Here is a 22,242-nt window from a genome sequence, read left to right on the forward strand (position 1 = left end):
GGATTCACGATGGGGAAGAGACGGGGGAGGGAGGGAGGAACTCTCCCTGGCAAGCTTATTTCTTTGGCCAGGCCTGTCTTTAACCTGCCCAGTCAAGAAACAGGCAAGTTTTCTGGCACAGGTCTGACCGGGAGGTCACAGCTGCCCTTGCAGTAGCGATCTTTAACCAAGAGGTTTTAGAAATGTTTTTTGAGAAATTGTCTCTGGAAACACTGGGGCTGGTGTCCATTCACAAGCCCTGTCTCTCTCAGAAGACTCTTCCTCTGGAGGTCTATATCCCTGAATACAGGTGAGGAAGCCAGAGATCTGGGACCTTTGAAGGTGCCGGCCTTCCCCACCTTTCTGCCAGGGGCTGACTCAAAACCCTGGTGAAAGTAGCAGGCAGCCTCTCGTGTTCTGCCCTGGCTTGTCTGTTTGAAGGTAGGGGAATGCGAGGAACATTACCCCCACTGGAGGAAATGTGGTTGGATGACCTGCCTCGCTGTATATGCCTTTAATCAGACTTGAAAGAGGGTCCATTGGGCTCATGTTTGGTTCTGGTTCTTAAAAATAATTTCCCAAAAGTATTTATTAAACTAAAAATCTGTCATCTTCATTATTCATATCTTTAACTATTAATAGTGATTTTTTAAAAAGATTTTATTTATTTATTTGGCAGACAGAGATCACAAATAGGCAGAGACACAGGCAGAGAGGAGGCAGAGAGGAGGAAGCAGGCCCCTTGCCGAGCAGAGAGCCCGATGTGGGGCTCGATCCCAGGACCCTGAGATCATGACCTGAGCCGAAGGCAGAGGATTAACCCACTGAGCCACCCAGGTGTCCCTTAATAGTGATTTTTAAACCAAATGTTGATGAAACTTGAGCACACTGTTCATCTTTTAGATCGTAGGTAGGTTGAACCCCATCCTGCAGAAACACTGGCCTCTCCCCTGCAGGGAAAGGCCTTGTCTCTCCTCTAGGGACACATCACAAAAGCAGACAATACCGAGAGGTTTTAAAAACACATCCTATGCAAGCACTTTTTTGTGTGTGTTCAGATGGAAGAACCACAAATCTTCATTCACTGGAGGTGTGAAAACAAGTCTATTTACACTTTAGCAGTATCTGAAAATCATCCCAGTGGACGTGGTAACCTCCAGGGCTGTCATATCCGAGCTTCGTGTACATTCTTCTCAAATTTCTCATTGAGTTCTGGCTTGTTGGGAACTGTGGCCAAGTGGTAGGGTATGAAAGAAAACTAACCTCCTAGTCTTCCCACAGGCCTCTTGAGCAAGGCGGGAGATAAGCAAGTGAGCAAGAAGTGATTAGGTGATAGTCACTGTGCCCTGTGGCAGAAATGTCAGAAAGTGACATGTATGAAAGTGAACTAGTGCTTCTGACAAACTTGATTTTGCCTGAAGTGGGAGTGGTTTCACCCACTCTGATACAGGTCTTCACCACAGTACATTTTATACTCAGAGAGGATTTCAAGAAACAAGTTTTAGCAAGGAGCTGGAAGGTTCTCTCATAAGGAAGGTGGAGCGGGCAGCGTTCTGGGAGCTGGCAGGCATCTGGCTGTCGTCCACAGTAACAGCAGATGAAGACCTTCTGACAGGCCAGAAAGCTGGGAAGGCTGGTGGTGGCTCTGGGTTCAGCAGCAGTAAGAGGAGCTAGCACTCGAATAAAGATGCAAAAACAGATGAGGTAGGGAACTAAAGTAGTTCATCGGTCAGGAGGGAGGGAGCAAAAAACAGCTTTTAGGAATATGAATCTAAAAAGATGTCAATTGTCAAATGGATTCTGTCTCCTGGAGGAGGCACTTGGATGAGGCTGTCTTCTTTCTGATGCTTTGTCCTCTCAGGCAAGCACCCTTCACCAAAAAGGGCGTTTTGAAGTAAACAACTCCTAGAGTCTGCAGACATCTTCCCTGTCAGCAGTGCGGAAGATGGCTACCCACGACATTCCCCGCAGTCCTTCACAACATCCCCCATGGGGCTGCAGGAGCTAAAGCACTCTCTCATGGCCAAATGATCCAGTCCTCAGACACATAACCAAATGGCTCCAAAAAGTGGCTACAAGGGGGTGGGTAAGAGGAGCAGAGGGCAAAGCAGCCGGGGCTCACTCCAGTAAAGCCCTGGGACAAAGAAGTGGGCACTGGCTCCCATTTCAACACTGGTGTCCCACGCCACCACCATTCCTTGATACACTAAACTCAGGTAACAATCTTTACAGGAAGTGACCTTCCTTTCTGGGCATGAACATTCAAGGGCGAGCTTCCCTAGTCATTTCTTAGTGTCTCTTCAAGCCCTGGCACCTCTGTCTGGCCCCCAAATTGCTCCGAACCCTTCTGCACCTTCTTCTTATCCATGTGCCCATCAAGTCCGTCCTCTGCCTAGCTTGTAGGAACATAGCAGACAGCCATTTCCAGGAGCTCCTGCTTCTCCCTGAAGCAGCCAGAGGTTGCCTGAACAGGTGCAGAGGGGCTACAGTCCCTGAGGCCAGAAACCTTGAAATTCTGCTTGAGACTTGGGAACATCACATTTTGTATTCCTCACCTCAGCTGTTCTGGGTGCTCCTGGTTTGGTATAAAGGGGTGAAAAAAGCATCTTCCCTTAAAAAACTGCATTTAGGTCAATCATTTCTGGGACTGTGAAGACACGATTCATTATGCTATAATCTTCTCAAGTAACCTTAAAAAGATGTAAAATCCTAGGTCTGTAAGACAGAAAACCTTTAAAGCAACTGACATATTTCCACCACAGGTGGGACAGGTGGCATGTGTGTACTGGGGGGTACTCTTGGGGCCACCGCCTGTAGAGTGGGGGAAGCAGGATGGGGCAGTAGGGGAAAGCTGAACCACGATGCAGTTGTTAGAGGGAACTGCCCAGTTCCATGAGGAATTCTGAAACTGGATGGCACTTCAGATACCCCAGATTGCAGCAAGGAAGCTGGGCTTTTGTACCCTCACTGGCTGTTTGTGGGCATAGTTGCAGGAAAAGCAGTTCTCTGCTGAGGGCAATTCCTGCGGGGGGGGGGGGGGGACACAAAGAATGGAGTGTCCTGGTCCTAAAGGAGGGAGGGCAGAGCAGCATACCACAATACCCTCTTACCCCCTATCGGCCCACTAATAATGAGAGACCAACATTATTTAAATTATTTATTTTTTCTAGAATACATCTCATTCAAATCATAGAATAGTCTGATCCTTTTTTTTCTCAAGCACAAGTTACACTCATCTCATCTCAGATGTTTTTTCTTTCCTTCTTTTAAGCTTACAGGATGGATAAAGATACACTTTAATAGACAAAAACCATCACTCAGAGTTTATTACAAATACAACTTCCCAGGGAGGCCCACTGCTAGCACTTCGGAGCATCTGGGGTGGGTCCTGGGGATGCAACATTTTAGAACTCTCCTCGTTAATTCTGCCGCAGGTGGTCCTTGAACCATCCTTAGAGGAACACTGCTTAGAACTTGTTATCTATTGGAAGCAATTTCAGGAAATCCAGGAATAATTAAGTATACAGAAATAGCTCTTCTATAAAATTTCCATATAAAAATAACGGTATTTATTTACAAAGTTTGAGATGCTATAAAATAATACATCATATTAGGTTAGGTACTTCAATCTAATCAAGTCTACGTTAGGCAAATCAGATGTGGTGTCTGCATCTTCCCCTGACTTCTCTCGTTTAAACTGTTTTAAGCATGTGGCACCACAATGTTTCCTTCATGCAGAAAAAAAGCAGACTATATTTTCTGGAAACCAAACCCAACAGCACATGATCGGAGTAAAGCATCTCCAAAGGAAAAGGTGAACAAACTTGTGGTTTTGCCTCAGAGCCTCTCTTCTGTCTCAAAGTCAAGTGTGGTGGTGGTAAACAAAACACCTCAAGGAACTCCCAGTACCAGACCATGGACCTGAGAGCTCAGGCCCGCGGAGCAGCTGCCAGCGAGCTTGGGCCGGTTGCTAATGAAAGGTGGAACCTGCCATTGTGCTGCTAGGAGGAACAGAACTGCAATGTGCTCAGAGAAGTCTTCAAACTGTGGTCTGAAAAAAATGCTGACCCACTATGAACAAACAAAAAACAAAACAAAACATCAGGCCATTTGTTACTAGGTGGTGCCTGGCATGCGGAAGATGATGTATGATTAGCGACATGGGGAGTCTGAAGTGACAAAGGTTTGTTAACCCCAAACATGATCTGGGGGAGTTTCCTTGTTGAGACAGAACAGACAGAAACAAGCTAATGCGGTACAGAAAGATCCACTAATAAACCAGCCTCTCCAGCCTCCTATCAATGACCAACATGCAGGGCAGTCTTTGCTCATGGAGGAAGGAGTTTCTTCCCAGGTGTGAGGTCTAAAACTGGGGTCTCCCAGGTGGAGAGGGGCCCAAAGCTGACACCGTAGCCTCATGGTGGGGACTCAGGAGTGGAGTTCCACTTGTGCTCCTTGGCTGTGAAGCACTTGGTGTGACAGAGGACTGATACTTATTCAGAGCTGTTTGGAAGGACTGTAGTGAGGGGACGGTTTTCAGGAGGCCCTGTGGCCCTCAGGAAGAAATTCGGGGTTGTGGTGCAAACTCGGCCGGAGAGGCCGAGGGATATTAGGCAGGTCAAGCTCTCAGCTTGTTTCTCTTTCTCCCTCTCTCTCTCTTTTTTTTAAATTTTAAATAATTTATTTAACAGAGAGATCACAAGTAGGCAGAGAGGCAGGTGGGGGGCAGGGGAAGCAGGCTCCCTGCTGAGCAGAGAGCCGGATGCAGGGCTCAATCCCAGAACCCTGAGATCATGACCTGAGCCGAAGGCAGAGGCTTAACCCACTGAGCCACCCAGGCACCCCTCTCAGCTTGTTTCTCAATGAATGGGGTGGAAGAGATGCTTCCTTTCTCTCTGAGACCCTTGGTGGAGAAAAGGTGAGTCCTGCCCGTTTCATCTATGCTGGCTTCCAACACAGCTCTAAGCAGGGAGGCCCAAAGTCCAGTCTGTTGGACCAGCAAGGGTCAAGACAACACTGGATTCTAGAGTCCTTTTTGAAAAGCAAAGGCCGTATAAGAATGACACAGGATTTCACCTTGACTGAGGAAGAGCTGCACAGAATGCACGTATGAAATGAACACACTGATTGCTGTCTTCAGTACTATCATGCATGGCTGTCTGCTACCACGTATGCTTCTGTATGCATCAGACATACCCACGGCATAACTGGAGGGTCAGAGTTGCACGTCCACCACTTTTTCTTCTTTAGCATAGTGTGAATGTAGACATATGTGGGGGAACTGGATCTCAAAAGTTACGTAAGCATAACTGTTCAGAGATACCTTGAAGGGGCTAATTCCTGAGAAATGTTATCATTATGTGGGCATTTACATTTTTCTTAAAAAGGAAAGATCTTAAGCATATATCAGGCTTTTCTCTTTTAAGTAATAGTGTGGCTTACCTGAAGCTTTAACTGCCAGCTGTGATTTAGAGGGCGGGGAGGCACACTCCTGAGGCAGGCGGCACAGTGCAGGCCCCAGGCACTCTTGTGGGTCTCCCATAAACACAAACTCAGGATTGGCAGTGCCCACAGACTGCTGCCATGGGTCATGAAAATGCGGAGCCTATTTGTGAAAATATCCTGGGGGAGTCTTTAGCTCCACTAAGGCCAATCCACACACAGAGTAAAAGATTATCTTTTATGTATCTAATATAAAAAGTAGATCTTTATGTATCTAACCACTTGAAAATTAGAAGAAAACACCTAGAAAAGTGACTACTTTTCTATGGTATAGGTTCTACTGCAAGGTGATGAAGCTAATAATGAGAATGTCATGGGTTAGTTAGAATCTTCTCTTGGTTTATGGATACTGCTGGTAGCTAAATTCGTTTTTCTTTTCAATCTTAAAAATTCCTTAATAAACTCCAAAATGTATGCTTAAAAAGTGCATTTTACGGGACAGAGTGGTTCGGCAAGTCTTTCATTGTCTGATCCAGGACAAATGTCACTTTCTCGGGGTGGGGGGTGCCTTCCCTGGCCATTTCAGCCAAAGTCGCCTTCCCCCTACCATCTTATTACCCTGTCATTTTCCCCCTTAGCACTGATCATTCTCAATGTTTTCTGTTTCTTATTCACTCAAATACCTATTGAAGGATTAAATCTTTACATTCACTGTCCAACACCCACTCCATACTTACCACTAAGGAGGTACAATCTTAACACCTACATCCCAGATCTACTGTGGAGACACACTTCGTTCATAGGCCTGAGGAGAGGGAGCTGGATAGGGCCCTTAGCGTGAAGCGCTGATCCAGTTAAACAGCCCCCTCCCCCAACTCTCTCTCTCAGTGTGGTTATGAGACAAACAGCTTTGGCAGCTCCCTCCCTTCCTTTGTAACCCTACCCCCAAGAACACCCACCGCCACTGTGTCCCCAGGGCCCAAGTTACATCTACACGCGGAGCAACTCCGCTGTCTCCATGACCCAAGTAACCAAGAGTTGTGGTTTTAGCGAACAGCCGAGTGACAGATGTCTGAAAGTTTGTGAAACATCCCCATTTTAACGATCTGATAGGAGCTATTTTGCATTTGAGGACTGACCCTGGCTTTATTTTTCAAATATGGTAGGGTATGGTTACAACTGTAAATTCTGCCAGTGAGCGGAGTTCTCTTCTTTCCTCCTGCTACAATGGCCGAAACTCCCACCACTCCTACAAAGAAGTAAACTGTGGCCAACCAAAAATGTGGTCATCATCTGTCATGTTGTCCAGGGCCAGCGTCAGCACCCTCTTTCCTGCCCGCTCCATAGCGCCCTCTGTGGTCATAAGGCACAATCCACATCAGCACTTACTAGAGCTGTTCTCCTGCCCTTGTCAGCGTGAAAGGATGAAGTAGATGAGACAGATTCACGGGGTGGGCCGCAGGGGAGCTTGGGCAGGTGCCTGGGGGCCGGAATCACTGCCGTGGACTCTGGCAGTGTTGCCCTCCCCGTGTGTGGGCCAGCTGGGGCAGGTCTGCTGCCCCCCCGCATAAGTGCTAAAGGGAGCATGAATACACTGACCGGATGACGTGACGCACTTCAAAGGGTCACAGCTGAGCTGACCCTCAAGGAGGAAAAAGGCCTCTCGAACTCCCGGAAAAGCAGAGTGGGATGAGCACCTTCTGGGAGCGGTGTCTGTATGTGCAGGTAACCCCAAGGGCTATGCTATGAAGAATCCTGGATGTTGTGACCCTAATTTCCCAACATTTTGTTACTTCGACTTCTATATGCAATTGTGACTGAGTGTTGAAGTTTTAAAAAATCTCTTTAGGGGAGATACAGAAGAATAAAAGAATTTACCTTTCTAAACATCCCAACTTAGTTTTCTGCTCAGGTAAGGCTTTATACGAGCGACATGTACTGGTGACCACGGTGACTCCAAAGGATGTCCTCAGCAGGAAGCCAAATACATTGCTGAGGGACGGAGACCATTTCCCACCAAATACCACATGCACATGCTGAGAGGGCCAGTGACGGGGCACCAGTTACGTTAGGAGTCTTTGGTTGCTTTTAAAAAAACAAACCTGTGTTTTATCAGTATACTACACTATAGCAGCAGAGAAAGAGCGAGAGAGAGAGAGAGAATAGAGAAGGGGGTGGTGTCCCAAGAGCTCCAGCAAGGACTCTGCTATTTGGTGGAGGAATGGTTATGGTTAATGTATCTGTACAAATGTTGAAGTTCAGGTCTTGGAACCTGTATAAAAGATTCTGAAAACTAAAGAGCTAGCAGTGCCCGCCCCCCTCAAGTATAGGGATGTGGGTGGTTAAGGTTGGAGTTAGTAAAGGAGGTGGTAGTTTGGCAGGAAACTCAGTTTTACTCAGCTTTTAGCTGATGATCTTCGACTCAGAAATGTCTTGGAAGCGCTTGGAGCCTCACTGCAGCCTCTGTGGTCCTCCGGGCTCCGGCCATCCACCCAGCCTCGGAGCTGTGCCCCTGCACTCAGGCAGAGATGGAATTCTCTAAGAACTGCCTCCACCTCCCTGCCCCCTTGACCACTCCAAGTCTGCACTATGGCTTCTTTCTGACAGAATGAGTGCTGTCTCAAAGGAACTTAAAGTTGTGTGTTCTCATGTATTAGTTTTCACAGCCTTAGTAAAAATTTTAGGTTAGCTGTATCTTTCACCTCTGGCTCACTGGAAGCAGAGTGAAAAAGATATCAGAAGGCATCCATACTTCCCCCATGGATTTAGAAAAGTACCAATCTGGGACAAGCCTGTGCTGGGCCCAAAGGTGCTAGATTAATCTAGAGGCAAATCCAAATGATTCGAGTCAAAGGGTTATTTTCCATTATTATTTGCTCCTTCTGAAGGCCTTACTGTGAAATTAGATTGGGGTTTGGCCACGCTGGCAGGTATCCCCATGCTCCCTTGTTCAGAGGAGCAGGAACTGTGACTACACCAGTGTAGTGTTCCCAGTGGCATCTTTGGCTATGGAACAACATACTGTTTACTGCACAATATGAAACAGATCCAAGCGTTTGGAGTGATCAATATTTTTCCGTGTTTCTGTGAAACACTGAATAGCAGGTTAGTTTGAAATGCAGTTTAGCCAGGAATAAGCCAAATACGGTAATTTTGATAAACGAAAATGTACAAAAGGTGACATGTACAGGAAAACATTGCTGTCCATATTCTTGAAGTAGACTTTTCTTTTAAGACAAAAGTAATGACATTTGGTTCATTTTCACAAATTGCACACGGAGTAAAATCATACAAGCACTGTAGGGAACTCTAAGCAAGCAGTTCAGTCACAGGAATTTGTTTCTCGGTTCTGTTTTAAATGAAAAAGCTACATGAAATGCATAGCTTTGATTCAAACTACAGATACAATTTCCTTCTCTGTAAAATTCCAGATTTCAAATGCTGGCAAAGGCAGTGCTGGCAAAGTATTTAATGCACGTGGAAACGCTATTCTATTTTGGCTTCCAGAAGTAGCCCTAGAAAATTCTATGCACCAACGCATTGGCTAATAATGATCGTTTCAGTTTTACTATAAATTATTCTAAATGTCACTTAAGTACTTAAGAATTAGCGCTTGCTCCTTTCTAGAAGCTGTCTAAGGCAGCTGATGCACCAAGCACCTCAACTAGACTTCCAACTAGTTCAGCAGTTCAATCTATACTCCTTAGACCACAAGAATTGCTGTCTACACCCCTCACTGTACAACTCATCCTCACTGGACCCTCTCACGGTCACTTCTGCTTGTAAAAAGCAGCCCAGTCGAGGAAGAGAGACATGACAAACGTGATGTCACTGGCTATTTGCTACAGCAATCTTGGTTCTAAGGAGGGTTACGTGGGTGTGGGGGAACACAAGGATCCCAACTCGTGGAAGATAAATGAGCTTCATTCATGCTGCCAATTCTTTAGGGACTGTCCCCTCTATCACCTCAGAAAACCGCTTTGTTTGCGGTATGATCCATGGCTCTGTCATTCAGAGTTTTCATTCATGCTATGTTAACTTTCATCTCAATCATCTTAGCCTTCAGATAATTTGCTTATTGTGTTTCCCTAGTTTTCACTGAACACACAGTGCAAACAAAGGCAAAGACTGAAGCAATCATTTCAAAAACAAGAGCTCACACTAAAAACACACATGAGCATCAAATATTAAAATGTGGGTTTTCTCCTGTCTTTATTCTGGGGAGGAGGAATCCTCCTCATCATCTTCCTCGTCTTCGTCGTTGAATGAACAGGGGGTCTCGCCTCGCGACTCAGAGCAGTGAGAGGCCGCACTGCTGGACTGGTGACTGTTTGGGGCAAGGAACTGCCCAGTTGCTAAGGCCACTTCAGCATCCAAGCACAACCCTTGGTTTACACTAGCAAATAATTAAAAACACACAAGCTCATTAACGTGGTCAATGTTTTAAGCTTTGTAAAATGTAGGACTAAAAACACGGGAGAGGAGGTACCACTGGGGAACTCTGCCCAAACCCGCTGCAGAAAGACCTGTGCCGGCAATGACACCTGGCTCTTCCCACGGAGGTGCTCAGGGCTTCACCGCTTCTCTTTCTAACCCAGAAAAAATACATACCTTGATTGTGACAAGGTGGCACCAGTGGTCAGGTCTAAATTTGAAACTGATTGAGTCGAGTTCAAAAGTAGTCCCTGATTTAACCAGGAAGGTCCTGTGGAGATATCTGTAGGGAGAAACAGAAACAGAAGATGTCGGTTCACTGCAAGTTGAAGGAAGCACAGATGAGGAAGGGCATGAACCTGATCTAAATTACAGCTGGGTGAAGGGCGTCTGAGGGGCTCAGTCGGTAAAGCGGCTGCCTTTGGCTCAGGTTGTGATCACAGGGTCCTAGGACGGAGCCCCGCATCAGGTTCTTTGTTCAGCAGAAGTCTGCTGCCCCTCTCCTTCCACTGCTCCCCAGCTTGTGTGCTCTCTCAAATAAATAATTAAATAGCTTTAAAAAAATCAGAGCTAGGTAAATCTCCTGCTCTGGGGATAATCCACATTTCTTCAGCTTGGAAAAAGGAAATCTCTAGGACATAAGAATAGGAAAAAAAATATGGGAAGGCAGACTACAGTGAGGAAGAATTCTAATTAAACCAATCACAGACTTCCACTCTTTTCTCTTAATTAAGACCTCGAGAGACAGCTGAGAGCCCAGTGATTGCTGCACTATTCTTGGACACCTGCTGTCTTTACCACCAAAGACTCTGACTGGTGTTAAAAGCTAAAGCCAGGAATGGGTAAAAAGAAAGTGAAATCAGAAACAGGTAAGAAGGACAGGGGTGCCTGAGTGGGTCACTCAGTTAAGCATCTGACTGACTCTTGATTTCAGTTTAGGCTGTGATCTCAGGGTTGAGATGGAGCCCTGCATTAGGCTTCACACTGGGTATGGTGCCTGCTTTGGCTTCTCTCTCTCCCTCTGCCCCCTCCCCACCTTCTGGGGGAAAAAAAAAATGACAAGAAACAGGTAAGGAGGTTAGACACATTTTTACTAAAACTCCCACTGCACCATCTTTTCATGTGCCACCTAAAGAACTCAGTGCTATTACTCATCAAAGATACAGTCTTTTCCCTGGTATCCTTTGCTCTGTAACTCAAACTAGCCCTTATTTTAAAAGGTCTTATACAGTCACATTTCTAATGAAGGTGAGACAGGCATTACACTGTTTTAGTCTGCATAAAATATTTTGGGTGTATAACCTTGTAATCTTATTTTCTATGTATATATCATATTTCTCCAATCATAACCATGATAAATTCTTATTATAATTTTATTAGTTTCATACTGGTCTCATTGTCTAGAATTTAGCTCAAAGAAGACAGTGAGTGGAACATGTAAGATCTAAATGTTACTGAATGAATGAGTATAGTCTCTTTCACATTAAGGTTACAAAAGAGGTAAAAGAAATGATAGAAATGTATGCCTAAAAACAAATTCTTTGACTTACATTACAAAATAAGACCATATATATACTCAAAAAGTGCAATTTAGTAATGAGCCTTTATTACAGCTAATCAAAAGTTTTGTAATTACTGTGCCAAAAAAAAAGGAACCCCAAAAAACTCCCAGAACTATATATACTAGGATTAAACACTCTGCTATTAGTACAGTCTGACCAAGTGAGAAGCTTCCTATGTAGAAAAAAAGGAAACTAAATGATTTCATTAATTTTAAAATGGCCTTGTGAACCCTGTTCTTTATAGGCTAGCTAAGACAGCTGCGGAAAAAAAGAACTTCAATTCTAAGAAGAATAGCAGACTTTAACTACATTAAATAAGAACAAGCCTGTGCAAGATGAAATTAAAGCCAGAATCCTGTGGTGAATATTAATTAGTATATATGGAAACTTTCTGTCAGAACACAGCTATTTACTTGTTTGTGAGCGTGACACAGTAAATTTTCCTTTTCACAATGGCTTTGAAAAGCCTACATTTCTTTTGCATTATCATAAGATCCACACAATAGCTCTCACAATCTAACTGGAGAGCCATTCTGTCCCTTTGCACATTAAAGACACAAATTTCTTCTTTTAAAGTAACCAGAAAGTCTATGTCTCAGGCTGCAAATGAGGTCACAAAGAGATCAAAACCATAGAGCCTGCCTGATTGCCCTGAACCTTTTCACTGAGAATAAGCTAAAATAAAGTTCTGGTGATTTATTGAGTAAGCCCTTTATTCAGCCCCTGCTGGACTGCCAGTATGCCTGCGCTGCTAAGAAAACAGCAGGGCCTGCTCGGGGACAGAGTGGGGAGAAGGGAGCGTGGGGGGTAAAAAGAGGGGGCAAGCTCGCTAAAGGACAAGAAGGGGTCACACCTGCAGCAGGTGGATGGTGCCAGTTTAAGAACCAAATCCAACAGAAACCAAATCTCAATTAACAAACTTGTGTTTTGACCAGAGGGCCAAAACCATAGAGCAAAATAAAATAAGGACAAGGGGCATCTGGCTGGCTCACTGGCAGAACATGAAACTTGATCTCTGGGTTGTGGTCCCCAAGGTGGGTGTAGAGATTACTTAAAAAATAAAATCTTTAAAAAAAAAAAAATAATAACTACCTCTTTGCTCATATTTGATTTATTATACCTTAGAACTAATAGTACAGTGCCTTCAGAAAGTGATGTGAAATTCTAGGTGGTGATATTTATAAATCAAGGAAACTGGTAAACGCAAAGGCAAAAAGCATTATTTATGCCTCCAAATTATATGTACAGAATAGACACAGTCTTGGGAAATGAGACAATCATAAAGATTTCTGAATCAGAAAAAAAAAATCTGAATTCTACAACATGCAAAACATACTGTCTTTGTTTTAAAGTATACTCAGTATATTCTTAAAAATCACAATAAAAAGACAACCTGATGCAAAAATGTGCAAAGGATCTGAATAGATATCTCTGCAAGGAAGATCTACAAGTGACCAATAAGCACACAAAAAGACGTTTAGCACACTAGTCATTAGGAAAATGCAAAATAAAACCACAGTAAAATACTACCTCGCATCTACAAGAATAGGTTATAATAAAAAGGATGGACAGTAATAATTACTGAGAAGGATGTGGACAACCCAGAACCCTCATACACTGCTGGTAGGATTGTAAAATGGTACAAATGCTTTTGGAGAATAGTGTTACTCAAGAGTTCTCTATTTAAGAGAATAGAATTGGAGTTACTCAAAATGTGAAATACAGAGTTGCCATTTGACCAAGAAATTGCACTACTAGGTAGACAACCGGAAGTGACAACTTAGGATCACACGGAAACATGTACAAGAATGTTTACAGCAGCATCATTCGTAATAGCCCCAAAGTAGAAACAATCCAAATGTCTACCAACTAATGAATGGGTAGATGAAATGTGCTACTATTCACACGATGGCAATAAAAAGGGATGAAGTACCGAGGCTACGGCATGGATGAACCTTGGAAACCTCATGCTAAGTGAAAGACATCTGTCACAAAGGCTGCTAGTGCGCGATTCCATCTACAGGAAATGTCCGGAATGGACAAATCCAGTGGCAAAGCAGATTACTGGTTGCCTAGGGCTGGGAGGAATGGGGGAACAGGGAGTGACTGCTAATGTATATGGGGTTTCTTTCTGAAATGATAAAAATAAAAATGTTGTAGAATTAGTGATGATTGTACAACCTTATGAATATACTAAGTCCCACTGAACTATACATACCATAAAATGGTGAATTTTATGGTATGTGAATGAAATCTTAATTAAAAAAAATGAGGATGCCATTTCACATCCACCTGATTTGGGAAAAATAGAGTATTTCCAACCTGCAGGTGAGAATGTAACTTGTGAAATCAAATTAAAAAGCTCTGGCTTTATCATAAGTGAAGCTGCAGCACCACCCCCCCACCCCGGGACCCAGCTGTCTCCTGCCACACACCAGCAAGTGGGGCACTATGGTATCATCACAGAAATGTTCAAAGTAGCACTGTTTTTCATATTAAGAAACTGGAAACAAAACTCAAAGGTTCATCATCAGTAGAATGAATAGTGATATAATCATATAATGGAGTTCTATACAGTGGTAAATATGTATGAATTACACCTACATTAAATCATGTGGATGGATGAAAAGATCATGTTGAGTGGAAAAATCCATTATCACTAAAGAATGTATCACTAGGAGTCCATTTATATAAAGGTCAGCAATAAGTAAAATGAAACAAGAAACTGTTCCCAGTTTCCTGTATTTGTGTTTGTATCTCTAAAGAAAAGCAAGCGATGATAAATAAGAAATTCAAGGGAATGGTCACATTTAAAGGGGACAGAATGGGAAAGCATTCGTTAACATACCTGTGATATAACCTTCTAAGGCCTTTGGCACCAGTGATTTAGCAAGTTTCAGATCCTCCAGAGAGCATTTGCCTGACTCCAGGCCAAAGGACATTCCCATCCGCTTCAGTACTTCTATGTCATCATGGATCTCAAAGGTGTTGTCAAAATTAAAAAGATATTCAAACCTGCATCAGAAAACAAAGTTAGTATGGGGCTTCAGTGGGATAGGGGAGGGCTGCGTAGTGTGGTACTCTGTTACATTACATAAAAAAATGAGGGCCTATGTTCAGTTGTAGTACTGGAAACCGCTACTGTCATTCCGCTGTGTTCAGGGGAATGACATCTCAAATAAGCCACTTTCCCAATTAAAACAGTTTTCCTATGACAGGCAATAGGAGTCCATAAACTTCAGCCCTCATTAAGCTGTTACAAACGGGACAACTTTGGTGTAAAGCCAATACTTTTCAAGCTTTGTCACAAAAGTCAAATTATTAAGAAAGCCTTTTCAGTTTAATATATGACAACTCTACTCTGAGTTGGCCTATTAGGTTTGAGGAAAAAAAAACCCATTTTGGATGCTTGCTTAATGTTCCTGAATCAAGTGTTAACTAAAGCATACTTTAGATAAGCAATAAATGCATGACTTTTCACAAATGAACCAAAACTCAGATCCTGTCTTAAGAGCCTAAGAAGTGAAACAACTTAAGGGAAAAGTGCCACATAAATGTAAAGAACATTTCCAAATGCTCTTGAAAAATACCAAATCAGGGATGCCTGAGTGGCTCGGTCGGTTAAGTGGCTGCCTTCAGCTCAGGTTATGATCCCCAGGTCCTGGGATGGAGTCCAGCACCCAGCCTTTTGCTTAGCAGGGAGCCTCCTTCTATCTGCCGCTCCCCCTGCTTGTGCTCTCTCTCTCTCTAGCAAATAAAGAAAACCTTAAAAAAGGAAAGTACCAAATCAGGATGCCCAGATGCCCAACACCCCAAAAAAGGTGAATACAGGGGCGCCTGGGTGGCTTAGTCATTAAGCATATGCCTTTGGCTCAGGTCATGATCCCAGGGTCCTGGGCTTAAGCCTCGCATTGGGCTCCCTGCTCAGTGGGGAGCCAGCTTCTCCTTCTCTCTCTGCCTGCCACACTGCCTACTTGTGCTCTCTCTCTCTGCCAAATAAATAAAATCTGAAAAAAAAAAAAAAAAAAAAAAAAAGTAAATATAGGAAAGCATAGTCTTGTTGATTCCTAGGCTAGACCCTGGGGCACCTTCACCCATAGGCCTCAGTCCTATGGAGACGGAGTGCAGTGAATATTCTGGCACAGTGGTGGGTTTATGTTGTCATGAAATTCTTACTAAAGTCATGAGGAGGTAAAATTATTCTGAACTATAATAAATCTGAATAAAGGACATTAACAAATTTTCAGGGAAAAAAAATGCCTGTCACAGGGATGATTCCTGGCATATGTTAAAAGCAGAGGGTTCTGTAAATTTAATTCCCATTGTGAAAAAGCCTCCAGGCTAATTAAGGGGAAAAGATTGCATCACCAAAGTAACTGAAAGACAAGGCTTTAGGACCTACCTTGCAACAAGCTTCTACAAGCTGCTCATAGCCTCCTTCCCTTCACTCAGAGGAGGGCCAGGAAAGGGCATGAGTCAGTAAACCACCGAGGGATGGAAACCTCACCAGGCCCCAGCCTGGGATGAACAGAATCCATAATTCCCTTAGGTCAATGGTTCCCAGATTCTCTTGCTACTCTTTTTTAGACTTAGAACACTAAGTGATGAAGAAAATTTAATAATCCCTTACTAAACAAGAGGCTAACTGGAGAGAGAAACTAGAATTCTAAGTTTGCTCCTCCTGAAAGTATGTTAAAAATTTTCTAGGATTCTCAGTTTTATGAGAATATATGTTAACAATCCCTATAGATGTAGGTTTTTGTGAAGATTTTGCAACTGTGTGAATAATAATACAGACACATACCATTACTGACCACAGGGCTGGGTCCTTTAAGAATTGAGCTATAACTTTTGAAAACCAGCAAGTTAAATACTGTAATTCTCACTTTTGTAAGAGGAAGCAACCAGATCTCAGAAAGGTTAAGACACTATGTTGCTAGCAGACAGAATGAAAAATGAATCTTCTGACTTCATACTATTTTTCCTTGTGTCTATAGTCTTAATTATCAAAAACTTTTGAAATTCCTGTTTTTCTTTTGGCACCTTTCTTATTTAAGTGACCTAGAATCTCTGTATGCAATCAAGATAAACAGGGGAAGCAACACTGCCTGAGACAGCAGTGGGAAAAACAAGGGAAGGCAAAGCCCCAGGGCAATGCTGTAGCTCCAAGGAGACCAGAAGTCCTAGTCTCCCCGGACAGGCTTGGACTATGCCTGTGGGACTGATGTAATTACTGGGCCTCTTTCGCTTTCAAATGAATCCCAATTTGGTCAATAGATTATATGCTGACTCCTTATAACAGCAGCTATATTTGTAGAGTGCTTGTCTTGGGTCAGACCCTTTAAAGACATAATGGTATTTAAGCCTCACAAGGTTAGGATGTGATAGAGGCCTTGGAATCATACCCTTTTGTTCTTTAGAAAACTGCTTTGAAGCAGCTAAATGGGGGGCGTCACAATCCACACTTGGGTCTGTCTCACTCCACAACCCTACTTCCTTAACTATCTCAGGACACAGGTCATGGCCTGAAGACCACTACTGTTCTCATGAAGGGTAAAGTTACAAATTACAATTAATTCTTAGCAGTATCTTTAAAACTGCTACTTTTCACTTGCTATGATAAATATCATCATCAACTTTAGTTAAAATGTGAAAAAAATCTCAGTGGGAATGTAAATTGGTACAGCCGCCACCATGGAAAACAGTATGGCGGTTCCTAAAAAAAAAAAAGGGGGCGCCTGGGTGGCTCAGTGGGTTAAAGCCTCTGCCTTTGGCTCGGGTCATGATCCCAGGATCCTGGGATCGAGCCCCAGGTCGGGCTCTCTGCTCACCAGAGAGCCTGCTTCCCTTCCTCTCTCTCTGCCTGCCTCTCTGCCTGCTTATGGTCTCTGTCTGTTGAATTAAAAAAAAAAAAAAATCTTAAAAAAACAAAACAAAAAAACAAAAAACAAAATCCAAACCAAACCAAAACAAATCACAAACTACCATGTGATTCAGCAATCTCACTTGTGGTTATCTATCTGAAGGAAACAGAATCACTATTTCACAAAGAAAACTGCACTGCCGTGTTCACTGCAGCATTATTTACAACAGCCAAGATAGAGAAACAACCTGACTGTCCACTGAAATATGAATGGATAAAGAAAACGTGGTATATGTGTGTGTACACATGTTTGTGCATAAATGGAATATTTGGCCATAAAAAAGAAGGAAATTCTGACATTTGCAACAGCATGGGTGGACCTTGAGGGCATTATGCTAACTGAAATAAATTAAAGACAAATACTGTATGATTTCACTTATATGTAGAATCTAAAAAAAAAATGAACTCATAGATGCAGAGAACAGACTGCTGATTGCCAGAGGTGGAAGTGTTGAAGGTTATCAAAAGATATAAACTTCTAGTTATAAAGTAAATAAGAAAAAAAGCAAGCAGAGAATGCATCTAGCATTTTCCTCTCCATTCATTAATAAAGAGAAGCATACTCAACTCAGATAGAGCAAAACAAAGAAACAATTGCCTTAATGCCACATGCTAACCTAAAATATTTCCACACTAAACCATGGAAGTGAATCATCAGTGAATCCACCTTGTCCCAGGCTCTCACTGATGGTCGACTTTAAGGCAGTTACTTGCCCAGGGTTACCACATACATGTACATACACGTGCACCTTGGCCAGGGTCCAGGGCCACTATGCATATAGGACAGTGCCAGGCACAAGACAGGGGCTGAGAGGGTGAGTGATGAAGAATGCACTAGTAGATGGCAGCACTCCATGTCTGCACCCCAGGGAGGTCAGCCTCAGAGGGCTCGGATAATGAAGGACACCCTTCTTTATGCTGTGAATGGTTAAGAATGTGTTTCGGGGAGGCCAGCCGTACAGGCCTCCCCTAGTTCTCCACTCACTTGTCACTGGAGATGCTGCAATCTATGACTGTTTTTCTGCTTGTATTGATGATTATAAATGGCAGCTGAATGGTGGAGTTCAGAGCTGGAGGACCCTGGTTCTGCTGTTCATTTTGCCGATTTCTCTGAACCAGGTTTTTGAAAGCGATTTGCTGTAATGATCAAGAAAAAGAATATGGTCATTTAATGTGGATAAGGGAGTTGGGATTCAATGAATTATAATAAATACATTCAAGAAATAGTATTAGAGAATTAGAAATTAGAGAGTTTAAATACTATCAGAGACCTTAAATACTATTAAATAGTATTAATAATATTAGAAATTAGAGATATTAAAGAGGCTGTCTACCTATAACTTAACGAAAATGAAATACTTAGGAAAAAAGATCTGAATGATCTAACTCAGATACATTTCAAGGGAAAACACATACTTTTAAATGATGTCTAACATCATCCTAATGTAAATTACGGGGCCTATGGCTTCCGTCATCCATTGTAAGACAGGATCTTACAAATCAGCAAGAGCCCAGGAGCCAATGCAACTCTAAGATTCTTAGACTGACAAGGAGAAAGTGATACCAAGCGAACTTGTATTTTCCACTTATCTAATAGATTCTTGGGAGTTGGGGGTTACATACACCTTTTAATCTGTCTAGTTCAGGGATATGTAAACTTGATAAAGTCACAGTATCCTTTCTTCAAATGAAATCTATGGACAACTACGTAGAACAGATGAAAGTAGCATTGCTATGGCTGGTGGCAGAGGGGCAGGGGGTCCAGAGCCCAACGGCTCTGTCCTCACTCACCCGAGTTTCCTAGGGCACCTGCACAGAATTCCTGCATCCACAGGGTACAGCTGGAGTCTGGCCTGACCCACCCTTCACCTGACATCTTTCAGACAAGAAACTGAGGGCTGGCACTTATAAAATAGATCAAGGCCTAATCCTGATACTGAGTCTTGCTGCTACTTTTAGTTCTAACCATTATTTGCAAGTCAAAGAAGTGACTGCTCACGCCCTTTTAATAAGGCAAATGTACCAGAGAAATCCACAGCAAGAAAGACTATGCAATTCAACTTATTTATCTACCCATGAAACAGAATGGTTATTTATTTATTTATTTTAAAAAGATTATATTTATTTATTTTACAGAGAGAGAGATCACAAGTAGGCAGAGAGGCAGAGAGGGGGAAGCAGGCTCCCCGCTGAGCAGAGAGCCTGATGTGGGGCTTGATCCCAGGACCCTGGGATCATGACCTGAGCTGAAGGCTTTAACCCACTAGCCACCCAGGCGCCCCACAGAATGGTTTTTTAAATGCTCCTAAAGTCAGATCCACTCATTCCCTTTTATCGGCATGTCATATTTGCCTAGTAGGGATGAATTTAAGTTGCTTTTCTATGTTTTAGCAATCTTATCCTAGGATTATTTATTTTAGGTTCTGAGCCTTAACAAAAGTTTAATTAAGATTACTTTTATCTTAAAATGACTGGGTATTATCCCTAAAAGTGAACATTTATGCCTAAAGTTCACAAAACAGAAGGGATGCCAATTTATTCTAGCCCTAGCACTATGTCTAAAAATCACTATCAATATCAATCACTATCAAAAAACTATCACTACTGGGCAACTGGGTAGCTCAGTCAGTTGAGTGTCTGCCTTCAACTCAGGTCATGATCCCAGGGTTCTGAGACTGAGCCCCATGACAGGCTTCCTGCTCAGTGAGGAGCCTGCTCCTCCCTCTCCCCTCTGCTGGTGTGTGTGTGTTCTCTCTCTCTAAAACAAAACAAAACAAAACAAAACAAAACAAAACAAAACAAAACACAGGACTATCACTATCAATACTATCAAACATTACTGAAGTTATACTTCATTATTTTCTGCTGGTAAAGAGTAAAGGCTGTTTTATATTCATTTCTTAATATATTTAATGTTGAAAAAAATACGTTATTGATACTGTGAAACTGAGAAAAAGAATTAAATGTTTGACTACTTCTGCCTAGATTCTCTTCCCTTCTACCAGAAAAAGCATCTCAGGAGATGCCCTCATACTGTGCTCTCACTTTGTGGCCCTACTGCTGTAGCAGGGCCTCAGGATAGGAGGGAATATCAACAATAGTAAATAAGAGTCCTTAGATATATATGACTCAATATGTAATACGTATGACTCAATGACTGTTCAATACGTGTATAGAGATTTTTCAGGTGAAGAAACCAGTAATAACATAGATAGTGTTATTTAGACAGTAAAAAGAAAAGTCACCTCCCATTTATTTGGGGGTAGATTTCCTTTGTTGCCCTTTGACTGATTTCCTTCAGCCTTCTGTTCTCTTCCAGGCTCATAACATCAATTTTAGGGGCAGAACAGAGGTTCACACATTCATTTTGCTATGTATTAGCAGCCCTGGAAAAGGTTTAATGGCTGGTAGGGATAGTTATACAGATAAAAGTAGGGTATCTGGATTACCTATAGATACCATCTATTCACACCCTTTCTCATCTATGTTAACCAAGGATAAATGAAAAGTGGTGGCAGTTAAGTAAAACTGACCTGTGTCATGTGATGTCAGTGAGTGATGACATTAACTTGTTAGAAATTAAGCCAGCTTTGCCATGGTAAATTATTAGTGTTTAGGGACACATTTAATTTACTTTCTGTGATATCTTCATAAATGGTACTTGATGAATGAGAGAGAAACAAAACACTAGCAGGAAATAAGCTGTGTGTATGTCCACCAGAAAACCAGAGTGGCTGTTTTCAGTTATACTTTGGGTTTCACTTTAATGTTGAGAGAGGCCTACTTTTATAAATGTTGACAGCTAGGTTGCCCCTGGGTTGAAATCTATAAATATTGAGTTTGAAAGACAGAAGAGGAAAAGAAATTTAGGACTTAAACAAAAACAAAAACACACAGTATACACTGTACAAAGATAAGCAGAGGAAAAAATATTCAACTTGCTTCTTAATGAAGGCTATCTAGGGGTATGAATATCCCCCTGGCACGAGGGTGATCATGCCCAGCACCGTTCTTTCTGATAAACAGGTAATTACAGGCATACTGATAAACAAGTTTTCTTAGTAACATTATGCCAAGAATCAGGCTCCAAAATGTTCCATGAGGATTTTGAGGAAATCTGAGAAAGTCTTGGCACAGAGGTGAAGGAGTGTGAGCTAGTGGGAAGCCTTGAGGGGATAGGAACAGCAGAGGCAGGGGACAGGAGCTTGGAAGGAAGTGAGAGCGCGGATCAGAAGCCAGTGCCTGGCAGGCCAGGTTGCAGAAGGCAGAATTCCACAGGGAGGAGCACAGGAAAAAACCATCAGCTTTCAAATTCTTCTAAGTGTTTTGTTTTATAAGCTGCAGAATACTCTTCAAACAAAACCTTATCTGGAAATCCAGTATGAAAAATACATAAAATGCTTGCTCTAGCGCTAGCTCCTCAGGTAGGTCCTGCAGGGTTCGGAGTGAAAGCAGACACAGAACCCAGCAAGGAAGAAAGTGGCGGCCTACTCAGGGCGGAACATCACCTTTGGAGCTTGCCTGTGTTTGGGCAATCTCTGCTCTATGTGCTGCTACTTCTCTGCCCCTGGTCTACTTCCTTTCCTACTTCCTTCTCAGATCATAAGGAGCTCTCTGCAAGGGCTAAATGCTCTTCTCTTGCTGCTTTGATTTACATATGAAGGTGAAATAAACAAAGAGAAGCATCTAGAAAGTGAAAAACAAAAATGTGGAATATTTAAGAATACCTAACCTATTCTGTCCATTAGACAAAGGGAGTGTTTTGGGAAAACACTGCTATAATATTTGGTAACTTAATTGTTACCTTTTTTCCTGAAAAGTGGACTCAACTAAAAAATTAAATAGGATAAAAACTGTGAAATTAAAGTGGATTTTATGAGTGGTTGAAAGCTTTTCATATAA

General features: G+C 42.6%; 1 protein-coding gene across 11 annotated transcripts in view; it reads right to left on the minus strand.

Annotated features, from left to right (window-relative positions):
- Positions 1 to 793: 793 nt before the first annotated feature.
- Positions 794 to 22,242, minus strand: part of TFDP2 (transcription factor Dp-2) — a 184,877-nt gene continuing 163,428 nt past the window's right edge. For 10 of the 11 annotated variants that reach the window (XM_044251510.1, XM_044251511.1, XM_044251509.1 and 7 more), the window contains 4 exons: positions 18,326 to 18,477; positions 14,266 to 14,432; positions 10,033 to 10,138; positions 9,609 to 9,817 (listed from right to left, as the gene is read on the minus strand). In XM_044251510.1, the coding sequence (XP_044107445.1) occupies positions 9,634 to 9,817; positions 10,033 to 10,138; positions 14,266 to 14,432; positions 18,326 to 18,477 (609 nt within the window). In that variant the 3' untranslated portion in view covers positions 9,609 to 9,633. Of the gene's footprint in view, positions 1,656 to 9,608; positions 9,818 to 10,032; positions 10,139 to 14,265; positions 14,433 to 18,325; positions 18,478 to 22,242 lie in introns of those variants that run through there. The other variant, XM_044251513.1, reaches the window with a different exon arrangement.

The sequence above is a fragment of the Neovison vison genome, chromosome 6 (assembly GCF_020171115.1).
Source record: "Neovison vison isolate M4711 chromosome 6, ASM_NN_V1, whole genome shotgun sequence".
Taxonomy (NCBI): domain Eukaryota; kingdom Metazoa; phylum Chordata; class Mammalia; order Carnivora; family Mustelidae; genus Neogale; species Neogale vison.